Here is a 25,222-nt window from a genome sequence, read left to right on the forward strand (position 1 = left end):
CAAAATATTTACTCATCATTGAAAAGTCTAGTCATTCTGCAAACAAATTCTATGGTGATATTAGCCATTTAAGAAGACATTAGGGTTTTTTTTTCTTTTAAGATTTATTTAATTGAGAGAGAGAGAGAGCCCGCGCACACACATGAAGGGGGGAGGGGCAGAGGGAGAGGGACCCAGAGACGCTCAGACTCCCGTTGAGCGCGGGAGACCAACCTGGATTCCAAGACCCCGAGATCACGACCTGAGCAGAAACCAGGACCCCGACACCCAACCGAAGGAGCCACCCAGGCGTCCCAAGACATTTAGTTTTCAGTATAAAAACTCAGACTTTTAATTCCCCAGTGAAATCGAGACACTCTATTACTGCTTTGGCTTCTTTCCAGGGTGACACTGCGGCCAGCGCATCCGTCAATTTTCACCTCCCAAAGCAAAAGGGGAAAGGGAAGAGGAAAGATTGTAACAGCTAACATTTACCAAGTACACACTCTACACCAGTCCCTGTTTGATGTTTAAGAGTTGATCCTCACAACAGCCCATAGAGCAAATATTATCCCTTTGTGACAGATCAGTGGAGCCGGAGAGTGGAAGAGGAAGTGACCAGGGAGCAGGAAGAGGCACAAGACCACAGACTGGGTGCTGGCTCTCCTAAGTACCACCAACAGTCAGCCAGGCTTGAATCCACAGCCCCTGACTTGCAATTTTGGAGATGAAAGGGAAAAACCAAATTTAGGCAAACACATGTGGCAGTATCACTTGATGGGGCTGACATAAATATTTTTAATTTATTCCATGTTATATGAATATTTACATTTTTCCCCTGTGGAAATATTAAAATGTGATTGTGGGTGCTGTCTCAGTCCCAGTGGGCATATTACCATATGGTATATATATTCTTTTGTCCTTCTAAAATAAGGACATTTCTGAATTCTGAAACCCACCCAGCCCCTACCATTTTACATAAGGGACTGTGAACCTGAACTGCTCTTCCAACTTTCGAAACCAAGTGATTCAGAACAGTCATGAGGAAATGTCACAGGGGCGACACTCTCACTTGCTTTCCTCCCTCCACAGCACACTATCTCATTGACGAGGAAGCACCGCAGCCTTAGTAGGACGCCCAGAGTCAGGAGAGCTCCTAGCAGTGACTCTCCCTCGCTCCAGCGACCCCAGCAGGCAGAAGGTCAAGTGCCAAGTCAGAAACTTGCCAACAACCAGATAGAGTAATCATGGCATATCTTCCAAACAGCACTCGACGTCACATTATTTCTACTTCACTTAAATCATTGACAGAAACATATTCAACCTAGTTCCTTTTTTATATACCAAATGTAGGTAAAACGGAACAGAAGATGTCAGAATAAAGCCTCCTGCACACCGCTGACATGTCTCCCCTCTCTCAGCCAGCCTGCTTCAAGTGTCTGGATGTGGCTAATGTCCGCAGGGTGACTCCCACAGGTAGGGATCTCACCTGGGCCTTAGAATTAATCTGAGTATCTACCCTATTAAGTCTCAACAAATAAGAAGTTGTGGTAGGCTCTGTGTCAACTACAAAAGAAGTCCTTCATGTGGCCAGATCTCTACTGTCTCCCTGCAGGAAGGGCTATCAAAGAGAGGAAGGCATGTGGAGAAAGGAAGGGGTTTTGAGTTATTTGCTGTTTGGCTCTGTGCCTCCCAGATCAGCCTTTTCAGGCCACAATGTAAAACAAAAGTCATCCTGTTCAAGAGAAAGCATCAGAGTGACACTGGATTTGTGGATGGCTTTGTAAAACTTCTCAGATAAAGGCCTAAGATTTCACTGTGCAAAATTCAAAAGGATTCATTTCTATAAAGAAAGGAGTTCACTACAGAGAGAAGTAAGGAAACTTCCCCCGAAACCACTGGAGGAGCTGAATCCGAGGACAATGAGACAGTGTGCCGCCTCCTTCTGATGGATTTCTCATCCTCTGGTGAACTCCACCGGCAGCTCGGAGAACAAACTGGCATCTGCTGCTTGTGAAAAGAAGGAGCCTTTAAGAGGATTATGAAATTTGTTCGAATGTCAGGTTTCCTCCAATCTGAAACTGTGCCAAATGTCACTGCTCTATCCTCTAATGTGACAATCTGACTGTATTCGTGGTTTCTACTGCAATTAAATCAAGGTAGGTGGTATTCTCCGAAAGCAGGCCCCTCCAATCCTTCGTTAGCAGCCCTGCCCCCTGCCAGAAGAGAGGAGCTGGGGAAGAGGAGTGAGGTAAATAGAACACAGACCATTTCAAGAGAAAGAGCACATGTACACGGAGGCAGAGCTATGGTTTGGGGTTGTGAGTCGTTAGGAGGTTATATAAAACAGCACTCTTCTTTTTTTTTGAGACAAACACAAACACATCTGTATGGGTTTACATACATGAATATATAATCCTTCTGTGTCCTTCTCAGAATAGAGTTATGAGGACACTGGAAGCCATCCTGGGAACAGGCCTGTGTTTACCCACAGTTTGGGATCCTCATTTTGGTTAATCTCAGGGCCATGCTATACGATCCCATGCTTGCACATCAACGGCTGACAGGGAGCCTTCTGGAAGCATTTAGACCCCCACCAATGTTTCTACTATAACAAGGAATGATGGTCAATCGAACAGGGCAAAGGTTATATTTGACATGAAGGTCAATAAATCAGAGTGTCCTTAAAATCCACCAAAGTGATATGGGCTCTCAGAGCTAGGAACCAGCAGTAGATAAAATTGCTCTTCCTTTAATTAAGTGGAAACTTCAACACAGAATTAAAGAAACAAATACAAACACTCAGAGCCCTGAGTGTCTGCAAGGATGGATGATAAAGTCAGAACCCTCCACCAACAAAAACATAACTGAGTAAGCAACTTCTCAGTTCTGCATTTCCACCTCTTCTTGCCTGGTGTCCCGGCCTCAGTGAGGCTACTGGGGCGGCAAAGACCACAAGACAATCCAGTTTTGAAATTCTTATACAATCTTTACATTATTTGACTTAATCCGGAAATTTCAAACCATCGGTATGAGTCATGGTATTTCACTGTGAGGTGGTTCTCAGACTGTGGGCCATGAAGCTGTGAGGGGGCCTGAGCTTTGCTCTGGGACACAGATATTTGGAAGTAGTCTGATCCTTTCAGTTCTTGCTTTTAAACTCCGTTAGGCCGTACAACAGTAATGTCTAACTTAAGGATAATTTTGCCCCACTACTGAGGCAAAACCATGCTGAGAGGATTCTCTGCCATGGGAACTAGGAGGTTCTCCAGTTGACTTGGTAGAGGCAGAAGCTATTCCTGGCCTTGTGGGAGGACTAAGGATTTGCCCCCGTAAACCTGGAAGGTGGTTCTCACCCCGGACTCAAGTTGTTTCCTCAAATGCACGCACTTACTAGTACTCATTTCTGCAAACGCTGCCCCCTCCTTGGTTTCCTGGACTAAGCTGTACGTCTGACTTGGGAGACCGCTGGGCTTCCACAGACACCCCCCAACCCCTCACACTCCAGCCCTGTACCGCAGTCTGCAAACCCTTCAGGCAGGAAGCTGGTGTGATCTCTCTATCCATTTAACTTGCTTTCTACCTCCCAGAGATCACTGTCCTTTGCTGCCTAATGCCCCAAATCCTAAAAACCATTGTTTCATTGTTTTGCCTAGTTTTTTTTAAAGTTGTTTCAGATGAAAAGGTAAATCCAGGGGCGCCTGGGTGGCTCAGTTGGTTAAGCAACTACTTTCGGCTTAGGTCATGATCCTGGAGTCCCGGGATCGAGTCCCACATCAGGCTTCCTGCTCAACAAGGAATCTGCTTCTCCCTCTGACCTCTCCCTTCTCATGCTCTCTCTCTCTTTCTCAAATAAATAAATAAAATCTTAAAAAAAAAAAAAAAGGTAAATCCAGCCCCTCTTTCTTAATCTTGGCTAGAAGCAGAAATCTGCCTTGAATTTTTAGATCAACTTTATTGGCATATATTTCTGAACAGCAAACTGCATCTGTTGGATTTAATAAGTTCTAATACACCTGGTACCACTATCAAAATACAGAAAATTTCCATCATTTCCGAGTTTCCTGGTTCCCATTTGTAGCCCATCCCTGTATCAACTCAGATGATCACTGTCCCCCACCCCCAACTATAAATTACTTTTCCCTACATTTTTAAAGAATATTTTTGTTGAGTAAAACCCACTGTGAGAGTTACTCTTTGGCACTCTAGAAACCTGTGCTGGCTTCTACCTTTTCTTTAGGCTGCAGAGCCCAACAAATGGTTGATTTTAACAGGGGAGAACCCGAATAGATAGATTTCTAAAGAAGACAAACAGGTGACCAAGAGACACATGCAAAGATGCTCAATGTCACTAATCATCAGGAAAATCCAAGTCAAAACCACAATGAGATATTACCTCAGAATGACAAAAATCACAACCACAAGAAATAGCAAGTGTTGAGGAGGATGTGGAGAAAAGGGAACCCTTGCGCATTATTAGTGGGAATGCAAATTGGGGCAGCCCCTGTGGAAAACAGAATGGAGGTTCCTTAAAAAAATTAAAACAGGACATATCATATGATCTACTAATTCCACTACTGTGCATTTAACCAAAGAAAATGAAAACACTAATTAAAAATGATAAATGAACCCCTATTATTATTGCAGCATTATTTCCAATAGCCAAGACACAGAAGCAACCTAAGTGTCCATTAATAGATGAATGGATAAAGAAGATGTGGTACATATATACAATGGGATATTACTCAGTCATAAAAAGGAATGTGATCTTGTCATTTTCAACAACACAGATGGACCTAAAGGGTATTGTGCTAAGTGAAATAAGTCAGAGAAAGACAAATACCATAGGATTTTGTTTATATGTGAAATCTGAAACAGACCAACACACGAAGCAGAAACAGACCCATAAATATAGAGAACAAACCAGTGGTTGCTCAGAGTGGGGTGGGAAAGTGGGAAAGACAAAATGGGTGAAGGGGAGTGGGAGGTACAGGTTTCTAGTTATGCAAAGAGTAAGTCGGGGGGAGGAGAGGTATGGCACAGGGAATACAGTCCCTGGTACTGTCACAGCATTGCAGTGATAGATGGCAGGACCCTTGTGAGCACAGAATAACGCAGAGACTCGCTGAACCACTGAGTTGCACACCTGAAACTAACATAACATTGTGTGTCAGCTCTACTTCAATTAAAAGAACCAACAAAGATATCAAACTGATCACTGTGAGCTGATGCTCAATCCTATAACCTTGCTGAACACACTTCCATAGTCCTAGGAAGTTTCTGTAGATTCTTTGGGGTTTTGTACATAGACTACCATGTCACTGAAATAGGGACAGTTTTTTTTTCTCTCCTTTATCTGTCCTTTTTTTCTTTCCTTTATCCATTTTTTTTCTTTTCCTTTTCTTGCCTTATTGCGCTGACTAGAACTTCCAGTATCATGTTAAACAGCAATGGTGACAGTGTTCTCGCCTTCTGAACACTAAGTCTTTCACAGTAAGGAGGATATAAGCTATAGATGTTTTCTGTTAAGTTGAGCAAGTTCCTCCCTCCTTCTCTTTTTATAATGAATAAACCACTGTTGTTCCTCAAATCCCTCGATCCTTAGCCAATGTGCCTCCTTCGCTCCACTTTGCAAATTCATTTTCTGTTTGCTTTATATACAGTGCATAAGGCTTTTAGCTTTACTTAGCAGGAAGAATGGGCAAATAATAGATCTACTCTGTATTTCCAGAAGCAAAAGTACGAACTTACTTTTAAAAACTATTTTGTCCAGTGTTCCTGGTTATTCTAACTGGGTAAGCTGGTCTGGGCAAACCATTCTGTCATTACTGGACGTGAAGACCTTGTTCATTTTTCAAAATCCTCATCATTCACACTTACAGCATTTAACATGATGAATTTCTTAACCACTTCTTAAAAGACTCATCGCTACACTATCCCCTAAAAAGAATGTCAAAGAGACTGGAAAAATTCAGTGTTGTGGGCAAAAAATGCCATTTAGAAAATTAATCCTCACTGGAAATTACTAACAAAAATAAAATCACTTTTAAAATGACATGGATACTGGACGGAAAGTTATTTTAAAAAGCTGACTGAGATGCTGTCAAAATTATTTTTATTTGTGCACAGACATATTCTAAGCTATTTTTACCTTGGCGTAACATAAAAAAATTTTTATACAAACATGCAATAATCTTCCCTAATGTGCAAAATTTCTCACAAAAATAAAAAGCTTCATATTGTATATTAAATTGATAATAAATGTACCTGGTTTTGATTTGGCATTAAGACAAATTTCTATTATACAGAAAAAGGCTCTTCATTGCATCATTGTTTGTAATAGGAAAAGACTGGAATCAATCCAAATGTCCATCAATAAGGGAAACTGATAAATTATGGTACAGCAACACAAGAGTATTATGTAGCCATAAAAACAATGGGAAAGCTTTCTTAGATATTGATATAGAAAGATCTCCAAAATTCATTACTCAGTGAAAAAAGAAAGTGTCCACAGCATGCTATATTCTGTATCAGGAAAAAATAAGACTCTATATGCATATATGATGGTATCTGTATAAAGAAAGACAGACTATATAAGAAACTAGCAAAAGGGTAACAACTATGTAGGAAGAGAGGGGAGGAAATAGAACAAAGTAGTAATGGGATCCCTCAAAGTAAACATAATTAGTTTGATTTCTGCACCATTTGAAGATATTAGCTAGTTAAGGTAAGTCCTGTAGGAAAGAAACCAGTTTAGATTTTTGTTCTAAAGCTGAAATTAAAACACAATCCACAATTTAAAGCCAAGACTGAGATATTTGCACTCCATTACTCTTTCTGGACTGTGAACCAAAGAATCCCCACTGCATGACTTTACCATGCTCAAATCCATCCTGCAAACTGTGGTCCCACCACAGCCAACTGCTGTGCTAATCAGAGAAGCTTCGCACTGGACAGGACTCCAGCCAGACATCCAGCCCAGCCTCAGCCCAGCACAAGAGCATGGATGAGCCAGGGCAGAATCCTTGTGAAGAGATGAAATAAAGCTACAAATGCCAGTGCCTTCTTCCCCTGGCCTGATGATGGTCATGTGTATTTCCCTCCTGATAACAGACATATAAGTCCATGAGCAGTTTAGAACCAAAGTGGTGGCCATCTGAATTTAATTGGGTACTAGCTGTTATCATAATCTAAAAGAAGAAGAAAATCTCAGGAATGGTAATTGTTCTGCCAAAGCTTCATTCATATGAAAGGGGTTTTGGGAAAGATGTTTTCCTTATGGTTTATTCTTCAAATCTGGTTGCCTGAATCAAAGAAGAAAGTGGCTGGTCAAACTCATTTATCCTCAATAAAATAATGCAACGTGGCAATGAATATCCTCTGTCAGCACAGAATTTCATCCATATCTTTAATCAAAGAATCAGTGGTATTCATTACCAAATAACACTTGCTTCTTTTCTTAACATTTCTTCTTGAAATAAATCTTGCAGACCTAATTAGATATGATCATTTTCCCCTTTAACTTCAATAACTTAGGCATAAGTTTTTAAGGAATAGAAAGCCCAATAAATATTTTCATTTTTTTGCATTTTTAATAATTATCTAGAAAAATAGTGGAGATACTCATTTAGGTAAAACCACTACCACGTACATGAAACTTGACATTTCCTAATGAAACAGGATTACCAATTCTCTCTACTGCAAACTGGCAACTATAATCTAATATGTTCTACTTAATATTAAACGCCGAAGTCAGTAGCAGTACTGCTTGGAGCCGTCTTTCCAGTTTCTTCTCCCACTCAAGGGAGGTAAAGGAGGACAGGGTGTTCAGTGCACTGCGAAAGAGTGAAGGCTCTGGAATTAGAATGCCTGCACTCAGGACCGCTGCCACCAGACCCTAACTGTGAATGGTGGGGGTCTTTCGGCCTCTTTGTGCCTCAGTGCTCTTGTCTGTAGATCAAGAACAATAACAGCACAGACACAAAGGATTCTGAGAACTAATTAAAATAATTCATGTAAATTGCTTCAAAGGATGCCTGGCTTGGTCACTGCTCAATAAAAAAAAACAAAAACAACAAAAAAAACCACAACCTATTTTTACTACTCTTAAATGTGCCTCCCATTCCTGTGCAGCTACGCTGTCCACTGCCATCTGGACACTCTGCTTCCATCCCTCCATGCTTTGTTCTTACTGTTCTGGGTCTCGACCACCGCCCTGAGGAAATCCTCCTCCCTTCCGTGGCCCATCTTGGGAACAGGCCTCATCAGTCATGGCTTGGCCCTGTTGGCCTGCACCTCGTTGCTCTTTGTTTGCGATTCTCTTTATTATACTCATTATATTAAACCTGACTTTCATTATAGTAATTTATGACCTTGTCTCCTTCATGGGTAAACACTGTGTCTTACTAGCCTATTTATTCTCCGTAGTATTTAACAATCCGTAGAGAGTGGTTCTCAATAAGCATTTATTAGATTTGAAACAGTTGTGCTTACCTATGACCGTGAACATAACATATTATTCGGCCTGTACTAGCAGTGCTCTCATGGGATGCTCACAAAGGTTAAATGAGATAGTGCATGTAACAGGCCACTAATAAACTAATATTTTATCATTATCAACCACAGCTAATAGTTCTTTGGAGCACATCATGTGCCCAGCACAGTGGCTTTCCATTCCCTTTGCACAGAATAGATGCGATAAAGATGTTTTTAAGAGACTGATGAAGAAAATGGCTCTGACATGGCAAATTTAAAAGTAACTATTAGCTATATTATTAAAAAGTTGGCCTGAAGAGATCATGAAATTCCTGATATTTTACAACATAGTTTTGAATATCTAAATAATTCAAGACATGCAGAAGTATAAAAACTTGCAAATCGTAAAAACAAAGGGCAGTATTCTGCAAATGTGTATACCCAGTGGTCAGGACTATTAAGGGAAAACAGCACTGAGAACTTCTGAAAGTCTCAATCTTCTCAAGCATAAAATGGGCCAATGATTAGAAGTCCTGTGCAGGGCACTGTAAAAAGTAAGTCAGGACATGTGCTAATGTGCTTACGGCAGTGCACTAAGTAAACATACATGCTGATCTAATTTATTTTGATCATAAATGATGTTCTCAATTATCTAATAAGTGAAGGTCTAGGACCAAGATGGATAAACCAAATCCAGAGCTGATCCAAATTTTCTGAGTCACAGTCTGTTCTAAATTATTGACAGTGTGAAATCACTGGTAGGGTATTGCCTTGTCTAGGACAATGGAAATGAACATCAATAAATAGTGAGAGCCCAAAAAGGCATCAGGAAGGAGAATGTGAAAGCTCAGAGAAGCCACATATAAAATGTGGATAAGCATATATTTATTTTCTAAAACTTCAGAAATTAAAACACCCACCTTCAGTTCCCACAAACATATCAGTCTAATCAAATGAAAAATACAGTTTTTATATTTTTGTGAAATGCTTTCTTTCATATATTACAGATAAAATTTTAATTTGCTCTTCTATTCATTTCAACTTTTTAGAAGTGGTAAAATGAAAAAATAAAGTACCAGAGATCTGGAAGGCAAAATGTCGCAATGAAGCAAGCAAACAGTGTTTTCTTTTTCCAAGCATAATCATGTATTCTGTTTAAAGGAAAAAAGATACTAAAGGAATTGCTTAAATAAAACTTAAGGGGACATCTAGAAGGTCTTTTCAGTAAGTCTAGTTTCCTGATAACATTCTATGAATCTTTTTAAATGTAAGGATGTACAAAGCATGAAATTTTTAAAAATGATGACATGGACGGAAACAGAAAATGCTTTGCAATGATTCAAATGTGTGATCCACTGCACTTAGATGCATTTCTTTTAAAAAATCTGTATATATAAACGCATGAAAATAATCATTTTCTCAAAATGATTCCAAGGCCTTAATAAGATTTCCTACCAAAAAAAAAAAATTGACTCCCCAGACTAAACGCTCAAGTATGCATGTCATCTGCTTTTTATCAGCACAATCCTGGCTTTGAATACTATGGAGATATAAATGAAAAGACAGAGGCCAAGGGAGTTGGGGGTTGGGAGGGATGGGGTGCGGGGAGGTGCTCCTTAGTCCAGATTTAGAGCTGCAGATTAGAATAGCAGGCTTTAAACTTCTGGGTTTTACTGCCTAGTAAAATGTCCAAAATAAAACTGGGGAGATTACCCTAGGTTGCCAAATTTTAATTTCTCAGATGAAAGGCATTAAAGAAACTAACACATATTATCATCAATAATTTATGAAGGAAAGGATATTTTAATAACCCCTAAGAATAAGCAGCCCATAATTGTAGCATAGGCAGTTTTGTGAATTAAATAAATTTAGCTTTAAGTTAAACTCACTATCTAGTGTTCTTATCTTTTCTTTGTTGATGGGACCAGAAAGTGTTCATCACTAAGAGAGGGCATAAGATGAACCAGAGAACACAAAAGATGTCTATAATTAGGGCACCCACTTTTTCCTGAATATGGGTACAAAAACAGAAAAATGGCAAAAAATACCTCCCTTCTATAAAATAACCTGCTCTAATGTAGGATTTAGAATGTTCAATTTGTGATTACATTATCAGTGTCTAAATATAATTCTCCTTGAAAAGCACAGTAACTGGAAAGACTGAATCCATAAAGTAGAACCTAATCCTCATTTTTCTATTCCTCCTCTGTTAGACTAAATTTCAGAACATTTACTAGAAAACAGCCCCCAAACAGTTGAGCTTACTGGTACATCGGTGGTCTTCTGAAACATTCCAAGTGTGCCTGATTTGAAAGTTATTAACGTGGACACGCAGAGCCTACTTGAAATCTACGTACAGAACAGACATCGGCTGGGCTCTCTGACAAGTAAAGTGAATGGACAGAGAGCAATGGTTTGAAAAGTTGTGTCCAGCCACTGGCTCCTAACACTGGCTGACTTAAAAGGGTACACCTTAAAATGGATTTTTTTTTTTAAACTCCTAGTCATTTTAATAATGTTGGAATTTTGGGTTAATTAAGGAGATGCCATCAAAATTTGCTCATAAAATGGCATTAAATAAGTGGACCAATTTTATATTTGGAGAATTTTTTTAATTGCAATAGTAAAGCTATAATTAGTCATAGTGCCAGGATGTAATATGGCTGAAATGTTCAAAGATGTTCAAAGAGAGAATCAGAGTATATAAATACAGCATCTAACACAACTAGCCCAGATGCTCAAACTATTCCAAGCAGAATCCTTGGTTAGTGAATTTTCCAGAGCATAACTTTCTGTTCTCTACCCTTTTGCTGTCTCTGTGTAGATTATCCTATCAACCATCTGCATCTTGACCAAATGGCCAAACATTAAGGTACAGTAAGTTTGGAAGTGAGAAAATCTTGATCATTTGTGACTAATTAGGACACAGATTTTTAAAATCTTGGCTAGCATACATCTTCGATGGCATAAATAGACTTTTGAAAATTGAAGCGTTTAAGGGTACAGCGGCTAACAGCACAGGCTTCGAACTTACTGTGTGAACCTGGGCTTATACTCCGTTTCCTGAACCTCAGGGTCCTCATCTCTAAAATGGGGATAATAATGGTGCAGTCTCATAGGGTTGGGAGAATAAAATGGGTAACATATTTAAAGCACTTAAAACAGAGCCTCTCACTACTACTACTACTTATTCCTAGAGTATCTGAAAAATTCACTGCATTTATGGAAGATTTTATAGTGAAAGTTTATACTGAACACAGTTTAAGAACTGTATCTATCAATTCAGACAGAACATTTTATCGGATGAGAAATGTTCAGAGAGTTAAGGAGAAAATGAGTAATTGCAAAGAGACCATCCTTTGTCATATATGGTATCAGTTTTTCCTGACAAAAAAGAAGTATCGAGGTCTATATTCTGGAAACCTAGCAGTTAATCTGAGCAGCAAGAATGCCCTCCCCCAGAAGTCAAACTCACCCCTTGTTCATCCAGTTTCATGAGTTGCTCCGTGACCTTGGGAGTGTTGAAGGCCAACCTCAGGCATTGGACATTGAGCTCAGGAATCACATGCTCCAGCACTTCCTTCAGGGGCAGTCCTCTGGCTGTCGAGTGCTTGGCTGTTGAGGGAATGGCGTCCTCCAGGACTGAGCCTCTCAGTGTCATGAGCTGAAAGACAGATGCGTGCTCCGTTGAGGACTCTGGGTGCAGGAGAGATGTAAGTACATCGAATGCTACCGCCTAGGGGAAGGGGCTGCTGAGGAGCAGGGAAGGGCTTCTGTAGGGGAAGCTGGTGAGGGAGAAAGAATGAAGGAGGGGTAGAAGAAGTCTGTATGAAAAGAGGCCAACACTTCCAAGACCCAGCCAAGTCCAAAGGCACTCATCATCAAGCCTTTCAGGGACACCTACTTAAAAACCAAATAGAGCATTTCCTTAGAGAGCTCAATAAGATCAAGTCTTTCTATGGCTGTAAAACACCACTAACCAAATTAGGAAGGACATATCCCGGAGAAATATCTGAAGAATAAAGGCTCAGGACTTAGATGTTACACCTTCCTTTTATTTTATATTACATTATTTTACTATGCAATTATTTTACATTACAAAATTCTATTATATTATTTTATTACAAAAGATAAAGGGAAGGATAAAGTTTTAAATTTTGTAACATATTGCTCACAAGCATATACTATTTATATTTATAATGCTACGATAGTGTGATCATGACTGCAGGTAGTACAGCAGCCTAGACAACAGCACTGAAAATCACTTTAGATTTCCCCTTTTTTTTTTTTTTTTAAAGATTTTATTTATTTATTTGACAGACGGAGATCACAAGTAGGCAGAGAGGCAGGCAGAGAGAGAGAGAGGAGGAAGCAGGCTCCATGCTGAGCAGAGAGCCCAATGCAGGGCTCAATCCCGCATCTCAGGGATCATGACCTGAGCCAAAGGCAGAGGCTTTAACCCACTGATCCACCCAGGCACCCCAAGATTTCCCCTTATTTCTTAAACCACTTTCCATTATTATGAAATATAAACATCACCAAAGAAATTTCTCCATGTAATGATGATTTGTTGGAGTAAACATGAAGCCTAGAGGAATCTCAATTCCCAGAAAGTGTCACACAGCAAAACTGTTACTATAATGTAAACATTGTATGGTGACTTAAGAAAAAACCCCATCACACTGAACACCTTCCCATGAAGCCAGCAGGTCAGCAGGCACCGACCCGCAGCAGGTGTGGCCAGAGACAGAGGAAGGCGTGCCTGCAGACGGCCAGGTGCGCTGTGTGCGAGGGGACGAGGGAAGCAGCCCTCAGTGGCAATTCGGAAGGCTGAATTTGCTAAGAAGAGTGTAACAAGCTCAGGTTCTAAGAGAGTCCAAAGGCAGAGTACAGGATGTTGTGGCTCAGTGCGTAAGAAAAGGCCCTCACGGAAGGCTTGGCACTAAAAAGGGGCCACGAGATTGGGGGTGTGTGTGTAAGTTCTGTAAAAGAGCATGTGGGAGAGCAAAGAAGAACAAGATACGGGGTGGAAAGAGCCACCACGGTGGCGGAGCAGGATCTGAGGGGAGCGCCCAGGAGGGCGGACAGGGAAGCCGGGGGCCCAGGAGTGCGTGCATGAGGGAGCTGTGCCCCGTCAGGCTCCCCCACGGAGCCTCAGACCTCCTTTGAGTGGGGAAGAGGACGTGTACCTTCAGATGAACTGCAGGAGGAAGAAGCCGCAGGCAGACAGTCCAGCTGGAAGGAAGCTGTTAGGAGGCTCAGAAACCAGGCAAAGGGGGCATGAAACACGGTTAGCAGGGAAATGGAAACCAAAGGAACAGGCACCAGAGAAGGCAAATCTCTAACATTTCCCAGCTGATGGGGAAGAGAGAGAAGGGCAGGAAAAGCAAAATTTACCAGCATCTTGCTCTCAATACAAGAACAAGGTACTATCCATTTAATTAATATCTTTTCTTTCATTTACAAATAATTTGTTTTCAAATAACACTTGTGTAATAAAAACATTTTTCCTATGATTTAATATGGAATTTGACAGAAATGTTTTCTGAAGCTTTCTTCTGTTTGTGTTTTAAATCATGGTAAACTGCGGAACAACCCAGTTACTGTGCCCCTGCTTCCATGGGACCACCTGTGCCTGGGGACAGGAAGCTACACAGGCTGAAGTCTGTTCAGTGGAGAAACCAAGACCAGGGAGGCTAATCCTGCACCACAGAAAGACAGCAGCTCACCTCACGGAAGCCAAAGCAGAGAAAAAAGACAGACTCATTTTTTTCCATCTGGATCACTAGCATTGCTGCCATTTTTCTTAACGATTTCCAGAAATAAGACAAGGATCTTAAGAAGTCTTGGTGCACCTTTGCTTAAAAACATTCACATGCTGTAAGGTTTTGTTCATAAACTGTCAGGCTTATAAACATGTTTAGGTTGTGCACTGATGATTTCTATTGAAATGCAAGAGGAAACAGCGAAGTGTCTGTGGGACAGGGACTGGCATCTAGAGATATTTCTCTCAAAGGACTTTCGTTAGTTAATTTTTGTGAAAAGCCTAACTAGGATATTATAGTTACACCACATTTAAGGATGACTTTGATCGGAAAGGAAAAAGTTAACAAGAAAGCTAGGGACACTTCATTACATACACATTAGAAAGGACAGGAAGGAGACAGAGAGGAAGGGAGAGCACGACCTAGGATTCCACGCATTAGACGTGTAGTCAGGAACCACTGAAGCAACAGTCCCACCTTCATGGGGCTTAAATTCTCGTGGGGGAGACAGAAAACAAACAAAATAAAAAGTACTGCATGTGAGACAGTAATAAATGTTTGTGAAAAAAATAAAGCCTAGCATGAGACATGAAATGGGCTGTGTGGGAGTAGAAATTTTAGATCCAGCGGCCAAAGAAGGCCGCTGTGATTTATGCGTAAAGGTCAGGAGGCAATGAGAGAGCTGCAGCTGAGGAAGCCAGGGGAAGGGCTCTGCAGGACAGAGGAGTAAGGAATAGCTGAGCCCTGAGGCAGAGGCACTGAGGCGGCCTGGAGGGGAAGGAAGCCTAAATTAGCAAGGACACTGACCAGCTGTTACTCAGGAGATGAGAAACCTTTAAAGGATTTTGCACTGAGGAATGACAGATCTGGATTACATTTCTAAAAAATCCCTGCAGGGCTTAAAGGCAGAGCCGGAAGAGAGGCTCTCAGAGAAAGAGGATGGTGGCCTGGCCCAAACCAAGGTGGTGGGATGAAAGAAGAGGCTGAATTCTGGGCATATTGTGAAGACGGAGTCAACAAGCTTTGCTGACAGACCAGACTGGGGGTTAGGAGGCCAGGAGGAGACAGGAGTTCAGTGTGACTTTAAGTTTCTGGCCTGAACAACTTTAGTAACAGAGCTGTCAGTTAAACATTAATTTGAACATAAAAATAAGTGATGATGGTGTCTTAAAGCAGGAACAACGTTTGACTTGGATGTTCCAGTCAAGGGCTAAGGCAATGGACCCAAGGGACCATGGGACGGGCTAGCAGGAAGGGGACGGAACTGTCAGACCAGAGCAGTGGGGGTGGGGAGGGTTGTGTGTGCAGCCTGAACCCGGCGTAGGCGGCAGGGGATGAAAGGCCAGCAGTTCAGACCAGAGGGAGAGGAGAGGCCGGGGCCAGACAGGGAGAGCTGGGAAGCAAGCTGCAGGGGACAATCATGGAGACCAGTGACAGGAGCCAGGGAGGGAGGAATCCCTCTTAAGAGTCTCATGCTCTACCGACTGAGCTAGCCGGGCAATCCCTCTTAGAAAACTCTGCCCTCGGACGTCATGGATGGTAGCAACTGGAGTGGCCCTGGGAGGGGAAACAGGTAGGAACAGGAGGACAAAAACCCCAGAAGTAAAGAAACAGGCTGACAGGAATCTAAGAAGGCAGAAAGAGGCAACTACCTACGTCCAGATTAAAAAACAGTGTGTTCTCTGTGCTTTTTATGTTCACCCAAATCTGCTTAACATATAGCTCTGGTTAAGAGAGAAAGTACAGTGGGGCGTGTGAGCTCTTCAGTTCTCTGTGGCCACTACATACAACCCGTTAGATACTGAAGGCATGCCTTTAAAAATCCTATTTTTAATTTCCCCAGAGTTCAAGCTGAGGAACAATTACTAAGTGAAGCCAACCCCTGAAACCTGCCTTGTATCCAATGGGGAAAATGAAGTAAATGTCCTATTTAATCTGGTTTCAAAACCATTATTTTCTAGCTACCTCAGCGGGGTATTGGGCATCAATGCACAAGAGCAATCCTACGGTGAATGTGGTGCACAGAGGCAGTAACAAATTCGTAACTGGCACAACTGTGTGTTTAGAAAGAAAACAAAGGCGAAACTTCAGGGTCCCAAACTTGTTCATGAGTTTACAACAACAGCACCACCAACAAAAACTGCTTTAGTGCTATTTCATTTTTCCTTTCCTTTTCTTTTTCTTTAAAAAAAAAAATTCACACGTGATGTGTACTCCGAGTCCTAGAGAGCCCCAAGAGCCGGTCTCCCATGCTGTGAAGTAGCCTCGGGTTCGCCGGGTCCCTTGGAGTCTCCTGACAGCTGGGGAACAGGCCCAGGGGGTGGCCAAGCAGAAGTGGAAGAAGAAAAGTCTCTTTCCCTCCTCTTGGGTCAAAAATGGTTCTAAGCAACAGTGTGGAAGAGCGAGTTAACTCTTGGGTGACCCGCTCTCACCTGTCAGGCCACTGGCTCAGTGCCACCCAGCTGCCGGCGCACGGTACACAACATCTACTTTGGAATCTTGAGGACTCCAGCTTCCTGGGGCCACACTTATCTGAGTATCTTTCTCCCAATCAAAACCCCTCATTCAATTATCGCATCTACCCAGGGTCGATGGAGAGGAAGGATTCAAATCCAATGGTGATGTGCACCCCCGTCCCCAGCAGAACAGATGAGCGTGGCCTCGGCAGATTCTGAGACCCAGGCAGCTCTGCGCTGGTACCTTCCACGGCTGTGTTGTTGCGACTCCTCACTCCGGTCAAGCCTCGGTCTTTCTGGTTTGCGACTTACCTCACTGGTTCTAAAAATTATTCGGTAGTTGTATGGAGATCCATTTTCCTTTGTTTCTTCTGGTTTTTCTCTTCGAATGCTCACAGCCACTGGACCAAGATTCTCATCGGCCCCAAAGTAGTTCCAGTGTTCTTGGGTAAAGTAAGACAAAGCAAAATTAGAAAATTGACACGTCACTTTAAAAATGTTACATTCTGCCTGATATTTAGATCGCTCAGAAGTTATGTCAATAAAATATAAACACATTTAGCAAATATTCCTCAGTGAGTTATAAAAACAGAGACTTAGCTATACAAGTTTGGTCTCAGGGGAGGTAACACTGAAGAGCACTGGCTTGTTAAGTGTCTTTTTTTTTTCTTTAAACTAGTGTGCAACTTACTACTTTATTATTTAATATTATTTTAAGAGATTTGTGTTCTGTCCCCTCTATTCTACCATTTAAATAGGCTACACTGTGTGGGCTTCCTTGCCTAAGGGAAGGTTTGTGCCAGTGCCAGTGTTTGTGCAAAAAAACAGAAAAAAGCCCTTCATCTCTTGAGAACAGAGACTGAGGATTGAGGGTTTTCCCCCAGATTAAAAAAGACTTCCCAAGGGACATCTGGTTGGTTCAGTCAGTTAAGCATCAGGTCATGATCTCAAGGGTCTGGGATCAAGTCCTGCATCCCACCCCCAAACCCCCACTGCTCAGCAGGGAGTCTGCTTCTCCCTCTCCCTCTGCTCTGCCCCCAACTTACGTTCTCTCTCTCAAATAAATAAGTAAAAATCTTTAAAGAAAAAAGAAAAAAAAAAAGAAAAGACCTCCTAGAACAGGAGAGAGGAGAAAGGACTGGGAGTCACTGAGCCACACTGTCTCCTAGCAAGAGTAGGGTCTACGGAGGAAAGAGCTTCTAGGAGAAGAAGCTGAGAGAGCCAGAAGCTGAGGCCCAGGGCTCTGGGCCTCACCAGTGGTTCCCACACAGGGAGCACCAGAGCCATCCTGCAAAGCCATGAACCCGAAGGGCACAGTTGGGGTGGGTAAGAGCTCTCTCCTGGGTAAGCAGTGTAGCCAGATGACTGACGATTCAGGGCCCTTTCCTCAACATGCTGGCCCTGCACATGACCCCAAACCCTGGCACAGCCTGGGGGGTTAGAGGGAAGCCACCAAATGACTGATGCTGAATTCCTTCCTCTTGACCAGAGGGGAGGTCAGGATGAAACTTAATTAACAGAAAAAAACTTTGAAAATGATATTCACTATACACTAAGTATATAATTCTCTAAAAAAGTTGAAATTGTTGATACACACATGACATTTTCACAGATGAGGAATCCCGTAAAACAGAAATATATGAAAAGCTAAAAAACAAAAGTAGCTAATTTGTTTTTTGAACCTCCACAATACTTTACATTGTCCTAGCTCATTGACATGTGACATGGCTAGATGACGGAGCCATGACATGGTAAGTCACCCTCATACAAAATGCATAAATTTGAAAATACACATCATTTCCATGTGAGATATAAAAGCATTTAAAAGCCCATGAGAAGAAGAAGAAATAATGGCATTAAATGTCTAATCATGTAGTCTTAAAATTCAGGTAACATAGATGAAGACACTTTGCCGGTACTGAAGAGGGATTATATAAGGATACAGGAGGGCTCTCCAAGAATACTGTCATAATCCATGGAAATTCAAAATGAGAAAACTCAGTGGGAATAGAGGCACCGAACATCTCATAAGTGGGCAACTGAGAAGCAACCTGATAGGCGTCACGAAATCTGTGTACAAACACTCATGTACACTCTCAAACCACATCCCGTGAGAATCGTCACACTCCGCGGCTGTCTACTCTTACTCTGCATCTCAGTTTAGTAAGCCTGGTGGTCTGGTCTTCAAGCTTGCGGCTTTATTTCAGAGGAGTGATCCTTCCAGATGTTGACAATGTCCAGAGCGTAGGGCTGACACAGGCTTGCATGCAGCAAGTGATGTAACAGATCAACAGACAAGGAGGAAGAAAACCAAGACAGGAGACAGAAATCGTATGAAAATGTGGACAAGAACTTAAAGGAAACAAGACAGCGGTCTGGGGCCATTGAGAGAAGGAACGCTTGAATCACCACCCGGAGCATTTTACTGCTGCAGCACAGGACTGCACCGCGCCGGTGTCCGAGAGGAGCAGGAGCCACATGCGTTACAGTCTGCTCCTTGCACTTTGGGGGTCGGACTGCAGTCCAACTCTCTACAAAGTCCTCCAACACACCCCACAGTCCTCAGGAAGGCGGGTGGGTTCACCGTTCTCTGTGGCTGGGGACAGCTGTTCGGGGCTGCTCTCAGTTCCCTGCTGGTAACCTCAGCGGCCCTCAGGCAGCTCTCGCTCCCCCCTCCCCGGAGCAGACACTGCAGAGGTCCTCTGTTCTCCTTCCACTTCCCCCACCTACCTTCTCCTTGGTCTCAGCAAATGACAACAACTGTCTAACCACAAGGAAAAAAAAGCCACATCAGAAGCAAGCAGCCTCACTGTCCGCCATTATACACAAAAACTGACCTGGATCCAGACTTGTGTTCCTTTTCTTTACAGTCCCAAACCCGACCTCCCCTGCAATGCTGGCCTCCATTCATTGCACCTTCCCTGAGACCTTGAACCCCCCTCTTCAACTTCAGTGTCTCTCTCTTTTTCCTCATTCCCATCATCACTGAATCAGGCTCATGTCTCCATCTTTAAATATAAAACTTGTCCTCAAGTCCTTATCACCCTTTGGGTTCTCTCCTTTGTCTTTGCTTCCACTGGCAACCTCCTGAAAGGGCTGCCTAGTTCCTCACCTCACAACTGCTACAGTCCGACTCTCATCGCACAGCCACCACTGACAGCTTTCAAGCTAAAGCAAATGCATCATTTTGGTCCTTATCGTGCTTCAATTCTCCAAAACATCTGGCACAGATAATCATTTTCTCTAGAAACACACTCACCTCCCGGCTTCTGTGATACCACCTCTGCCCATTGTTCTTCTGGCCACTCTGGCGGGTCTTACTCTGGTGCCCTTCCTCTTCCCATCATGAATATTCCACCCACGCCCAGAAAGAACTTCTACTGTCACCTCAAAAGAGTCTAGGTGCCCACTAAAGACACCTCGAATCCCCCCACCCATATCTTCACATCTTCCCGATGGAACTCTGTCTGTCCGTGAACATCTGCAAACAGGAACTCGTTACCATCCTCACCAACCCGCAGAGCTCTCTCTGCAGTCCCAATTGCAACAAGTGCCACATCCACCCAGCTGTCCAGCCCAGACCCCCTGGGAATTCCAGCTCCTGCACAGCTCTCAAATCTACCTACCTTCCTTCCCATCCCTCAGCCATCTAGACATTTGTGGGTCTTCTAATTAGTTTCGCACCACCAGCCAGATGATCTTTCTCAAAATGCAGACCTGACCATCACTATTAAGTTTTAAATGCTCTGGTTTCCCAAGGGTTCTTGGATACTTTCCATGCCTTTCCAAAGGCCCTCTCAGCCTATTGTGAGCCTGTCACTCCAGTTCCAAGTCAGATCGCTCCATCATCCTTCCAAACCCACTATACGGAATTTTTCTCGGTTGCTCAAATTTCACTATGCCCCTTCTCACCTAAAAGACTGTCTAGAACATTCCTTCCAACAGCTCTACTTTATTTGACTAAGTCCTCTCACCCTGCAGGTCTCAAATGAAATGCTGTCTAGACATCCTCTAAAATGTGACAACACTGGAGCAAAATCAAAGTGTTTATTCTGTGTATTAATTCCAAAATGTCATTTTATTTTATTTTTTTTTAAAGATTTTATTTATTTATTTGACAGACAGAGATCACAAGTAGGCAGAGAGGCAGACAGAGAGAGAGGGAAGCAGACTCCCTGCAGAGCAGAAAGCCAGATGCAGGACTCCATCCCAGGACCCTGAGATCATGATCTGAGCCAAAGGCAGCAGCTTAAACCACTGAGCCACCCAGGTGCCCCCAAAATGTCATTTTCAAGGAAGAATGCATAAAACGACAAATCACTGAAGTGAAATATTTCATATATTTCAAACACAAAAATATAGAAATATTATTAGGACCCCCAAAATACAAATTCATCATAATGTCAATATTAAACCCTATCACTCTAGTATAAATTGGCAGAAAAAATTAAAATAGTATTTTTTTTTTTTTGACAGAGATCACAAGTAGGCAGAGAGGCAGGCAGAGAGGAAGAAGCAGGCTCCCCGCTGAGCAGAGAGACCAATGTGGGGCTCGATCCCAGGACCCTGGGAGCATGACCTGAACCGAAGGCAGAGGCTTTAACCCACTGAGCCTCCCAGGTGCCCCAAAATAGTATTATTCTGAAAAAAACCCTAAACCTTACATAAAAATGAAGAATATTTATAAAACAGAAAAGTCTAGGTGTTTTAATCGGTTAAAGATTATTTAAAGATTATTTAGAAGTTTTATGTGTGTCATCATTAAGTCCTGACCGTTTTTTTTGTTTTGTTTTGTTTTTTTGCAGTTTTTCACAGCTGCTGAGTTGGGGGAATGTTCATGAGATAATTAGAACTAATTTCTAATACTTTCTTCAGACTCTATCTTCAAACCCATTTAAAAAGCTCTAGCAGAACATTCTGTTTTGTTTTGTTTTCCTTGAAAGAGAGCTCTAGCTATTATTTCCAAGAAGGCATTTCCCTTTGTTGAACTATTTCAGTTTCACTGGGGTAGATGGAAATCTTGGTCTGGTTTCTGGTGTTAAATTCACTACTATCATGATCAGACACTGCTTGTTCAAAATGTCTTTCCATTTGAGTGAGAATTATTCACACAATAAAAGCCTTGTTTTTTTGTGTGCACTGTCCCTGTTTCCTGCTCCCGAGGATTACAGAGTTCTAGAAACATTCCCTCTCTACACGAACATAACTTTATTCAGTTCAAAATCCTAATGCACTGTGTAACTCTCCGACAGCAGAATTCAGTACGTCACCTTAAATCAAATTTCTGAATCCTTACACTTTGATTTCAAGACAAATGACTGATTTTTTCTTTTAAAACCAAAATACCAGCCTTTGGAGGCTATCTTATCTGGTCCTTCTGGCCAGTCTGGGCTCTTCCTGTCCTTCAAGCTCAGTGGACTCGAACCTTCCTCCCAGCAGCCATCTACCTGCACGTTTTGCTAGTAGAGTTATTCAACTGCAGAGAGCTCTCCCAGCCAGATCCACAAATCAACTCTGTCTTTTGCGGGAATGGAAGGGGGGTGAAAGGGGAACAAGAACGGGGGAGTTACAGAAGAGGAGGGTTACAGAGAAGCCGAAAGCCTGTGAGGAGAGAAATCAGGATAATGAAGTCTGAGGGAGGAGGGGGGACGGGAGAAGGAACTGGATATTCAAGTATGGTGGGTAAATGGACTGATGCAGGAGTTGAAACACAGGTGTTGGGCCACCAAAGCTAATGACATTTTAGTGCCAGCACACTGGAATGCCAAAAATCAATATTGCAAACACTCTGTCAGAACGATATAATGCAGGGAAGTGAGGCACTGTGCCAAGCATTCTATCTAATATTCATGTCCACCATGGAAATATAGGTATTTCCTTCTTTTCTATAGATGTGGCAGCAATGATTTAGAGAGAATAAGTCACCACCTAGCCATGAGCAACTAGCAGTACCAGATTTCAAATACATGATTTTAACTACTGATTTCAAAGCTCATTTTTTTTAGCCATTTTATATTAACATTATCTTCCCCAAAGTTTCAGAAATTATATTATGAATACAAAAAAGTCTAATAAAATTTGATGCCTAAAGGGATTAACTAGCCAGATCATGCCTAAAGAAAGCTTAATTGAGCTCCAATTGCTTAAGTGGCTAGAAGGGCAATTCTGGTATTTTGCACAAAAAAGGTGAATTTTGGATTGGTTTAATATTCCCAAAAAACATTTAGATTATTTAAAACACCTTAATCACAAATCTGAGAATATCTAAAATCAGATTTTTAAAAAATAAAGAGCTTGTATCAAAACAAAAATGTTATTCCTTGATGTGCCATAAGTCAAGGCTTTGCTATGTTCAAAGGGAGAGATACTAATGTTTTATCCATTGATGGTTGATTCCCCTGTCCCCGCCTGCATTTTCTATATTTAACACCTAAACAAACCTTTAGCCTGAAGTTTAGTTCTGGTTCCTGAGTTTTAACAAAGATGTGGCAATGAGCAGTTCTGTCATCACTAGAACAATCTGCATAAAAAACTATATATTTTGGTTGACATTCACAATAATAAGTAATTTCACATTCAGAGAAAAGGGAAGTACTAAGTAGTTCAAAGCACCAAGTAATTAGATCAAGTACAGTCACATCACCTGGTAATGAGCTGTGTACAAGGCAAAAAAATTAAAAAATTAAAAAAAAATAAGCCTGGTATTTTATCTGTAAAGGGGGAAGGGAAAATACAATCACAGGAGTTACAGGGTTCAACAGGCAATCTTTGTGTTGGTCTTCACAGTATTTGCAGACTCTGTATTAGTACTTCATTTGTACATTTTTCTAGGGAGACCAGTAGAATCTGCACTGTGCAGAATTATGAACAAAACTAAGTTTTTTATAAATAATTTGTAAAGTTAAAGTATTTCTTTAAAATTGAGAAATTTATATAGGGAGAACAGACATGATAAACACAAGAGAAAGCAAATGAAACACAGCTACTATTTCACACCTAACAAGCTGGCATCTACATTTGTCAAGTACAACCAGTGTTTCGCCAAGTGGCCCATTCATACTCTGTGGCTGGCACTGTGAACGGACAGCAGCCACTTCAGAAAGCATCGAGAAATATATGCTAACATCACAAAAACGTTCATATTCTCATCTTAGCTACCCTAATTGCCTGTGCAGAAGGAAAAATGAAGAGCCTTCCATGGTCTCCAGAAAAGGCATCTTAAGTCACTGTGGAAGGGGACACTGAAGGTACTAGCACTGAGCACTCAGACCTGGTTCCCCCTATATGGTAGCAGGTCAAAGAATGGACCTGCCAGTGACAATTATGTCACCATTTTCAGTATTTTAAGCTATTTTTCCCTAGAACAGTCTCTTGCTGGACTACAAGTGTGCCAGTGGTAGTGCCGTGGACCTGAATGTGGACCCTCTGTATTTTCATCAGGCAGAGACTCCAGGTGGAAGGGGGAAGGCCCCGCAATGTAGCATGCCCCTCTATGCCTGCTGGGTTCAAGTTGTTCAGATGTTCTGTTTTTGTACAACTTGTTACATCTTAATAAGACTGACAACTAGGTTAGAAAGAGAGGACAGACCTAAAGCCAGGAGAAAAGCAAGCAAGCAAGCAACAGCAGCATATTCTGCTTTTTAAAAAATGAAACCCAGGTTTGGCAAAGTAGAAGTATTAAGACGCCAGCTTTTTAAAGAATGGCTCTTTCCGAGAAGTGCACCACTCAGATATTCTCAGTCTCCAGTCCCCAAAGGGCTCATCCTAATTATAAGGGTGGAGGTTCCATGAGAACTAAATAGCCCAGGACTTTGCATCATAATCAAAAGCAGGTCAGAGTAATGCATGGGGACATTTACACAGGACTGGCCACCTGCCAGAATTCTGTCCCATAGCACTCCACTAAGCTTATAATTATTGTTGCATAAGAGTAATTGTGCACATTTACAAAGTACAGAGTGCTCTGAAGTTCCAATTCTTTTTCCCATAGATAATTCTTAAAAAGTAAGGTGGTTTACTTGCCAAAACTGCATGAAGTGGTGGGGCTTAGGAGAGCACGTGACTAAGCAGCCCACAACACCTCCATAACTTGCCAATAAAGGGTAGGCTTTAATAGTGTTACATTGACATTAATAAATTGCATCAAAAAGATTTAAAAAAAAACACAAAAAACTCTTTTTGAAACAAAAGGATAATAAAGAGTAATACAATCAAACCGAGGAAATTTTATTGGTCATTATCTATGACAAATAGCCAACAACTATATTTTTAAAAAATTCAAGCTCATGAATGATTAAAAGAAAATGTTTTGAGCCTATAGTAAGTAATCAAAAATACAAACTATAAATATTCCTAGTAGGCAAGAAAATGTTCAACTATACAATCTTAAGCATACCAGGTAGACTTTTCTGGTCTGTGCTTTCTTAAGAGAAGCAACCTGGCAGTAAAAAAATCAAGGTTCCTATAAAGTTCACACCATTAGATTTACAGGACTCTACCTTACAGAAGTAACAGGGTATGTGGGGGGAAAGTTACATAACAAGATTC

At 41.7% G+C, this 25,222-nt stretch overlaps 1 protein-coding gene across 4 annotated transcripts in view; it reads right to left on the bottom strand.

The window, feature by feature from the left end:
* SIPA1L1 (signal induced proliferation associated 1 like 1) overlaps nt 1–25,222 on the bottom strand; it is a 362,171-nt gene that overhangs the window by 95,705 nt on the left and 241,244 nt on the right. For all 4 annotated transcript variants that reach the window (XM_059182928.1, XM_059182927.1, XM_059182930.1 and 1 more), the window contains 2 exons: nt 16,988–17,118; nt 11,930–12,118 (listed from right to left, as the gene is read on the bottom strand). In XM_059182928.1, coding sequence (XP_059038911.1) covers nt 11,930–12,118; nt 16,988–17,118 — 320 coding nt within the window. The remainder of the gene's footprint in view (nt 1–11,929; nt 12,119–16,987; nt 17,119–25,222) is intronic.

This window comes from Mustela lutreola, chromosome 7 (genome assembly GCF_030435805.1).
Source record: "Mustela lutreola isolate mMusLut2 chromosome 7, mMusLut2.pri, whole genome shotgun sequence".
Taxonomy (NCBI): domain Eukaryota; kingdom Metazoa; phylum Chordata; class Mammalia; order Carnivora; family Mustelidae; genus Mustela; species Mustela lutreola.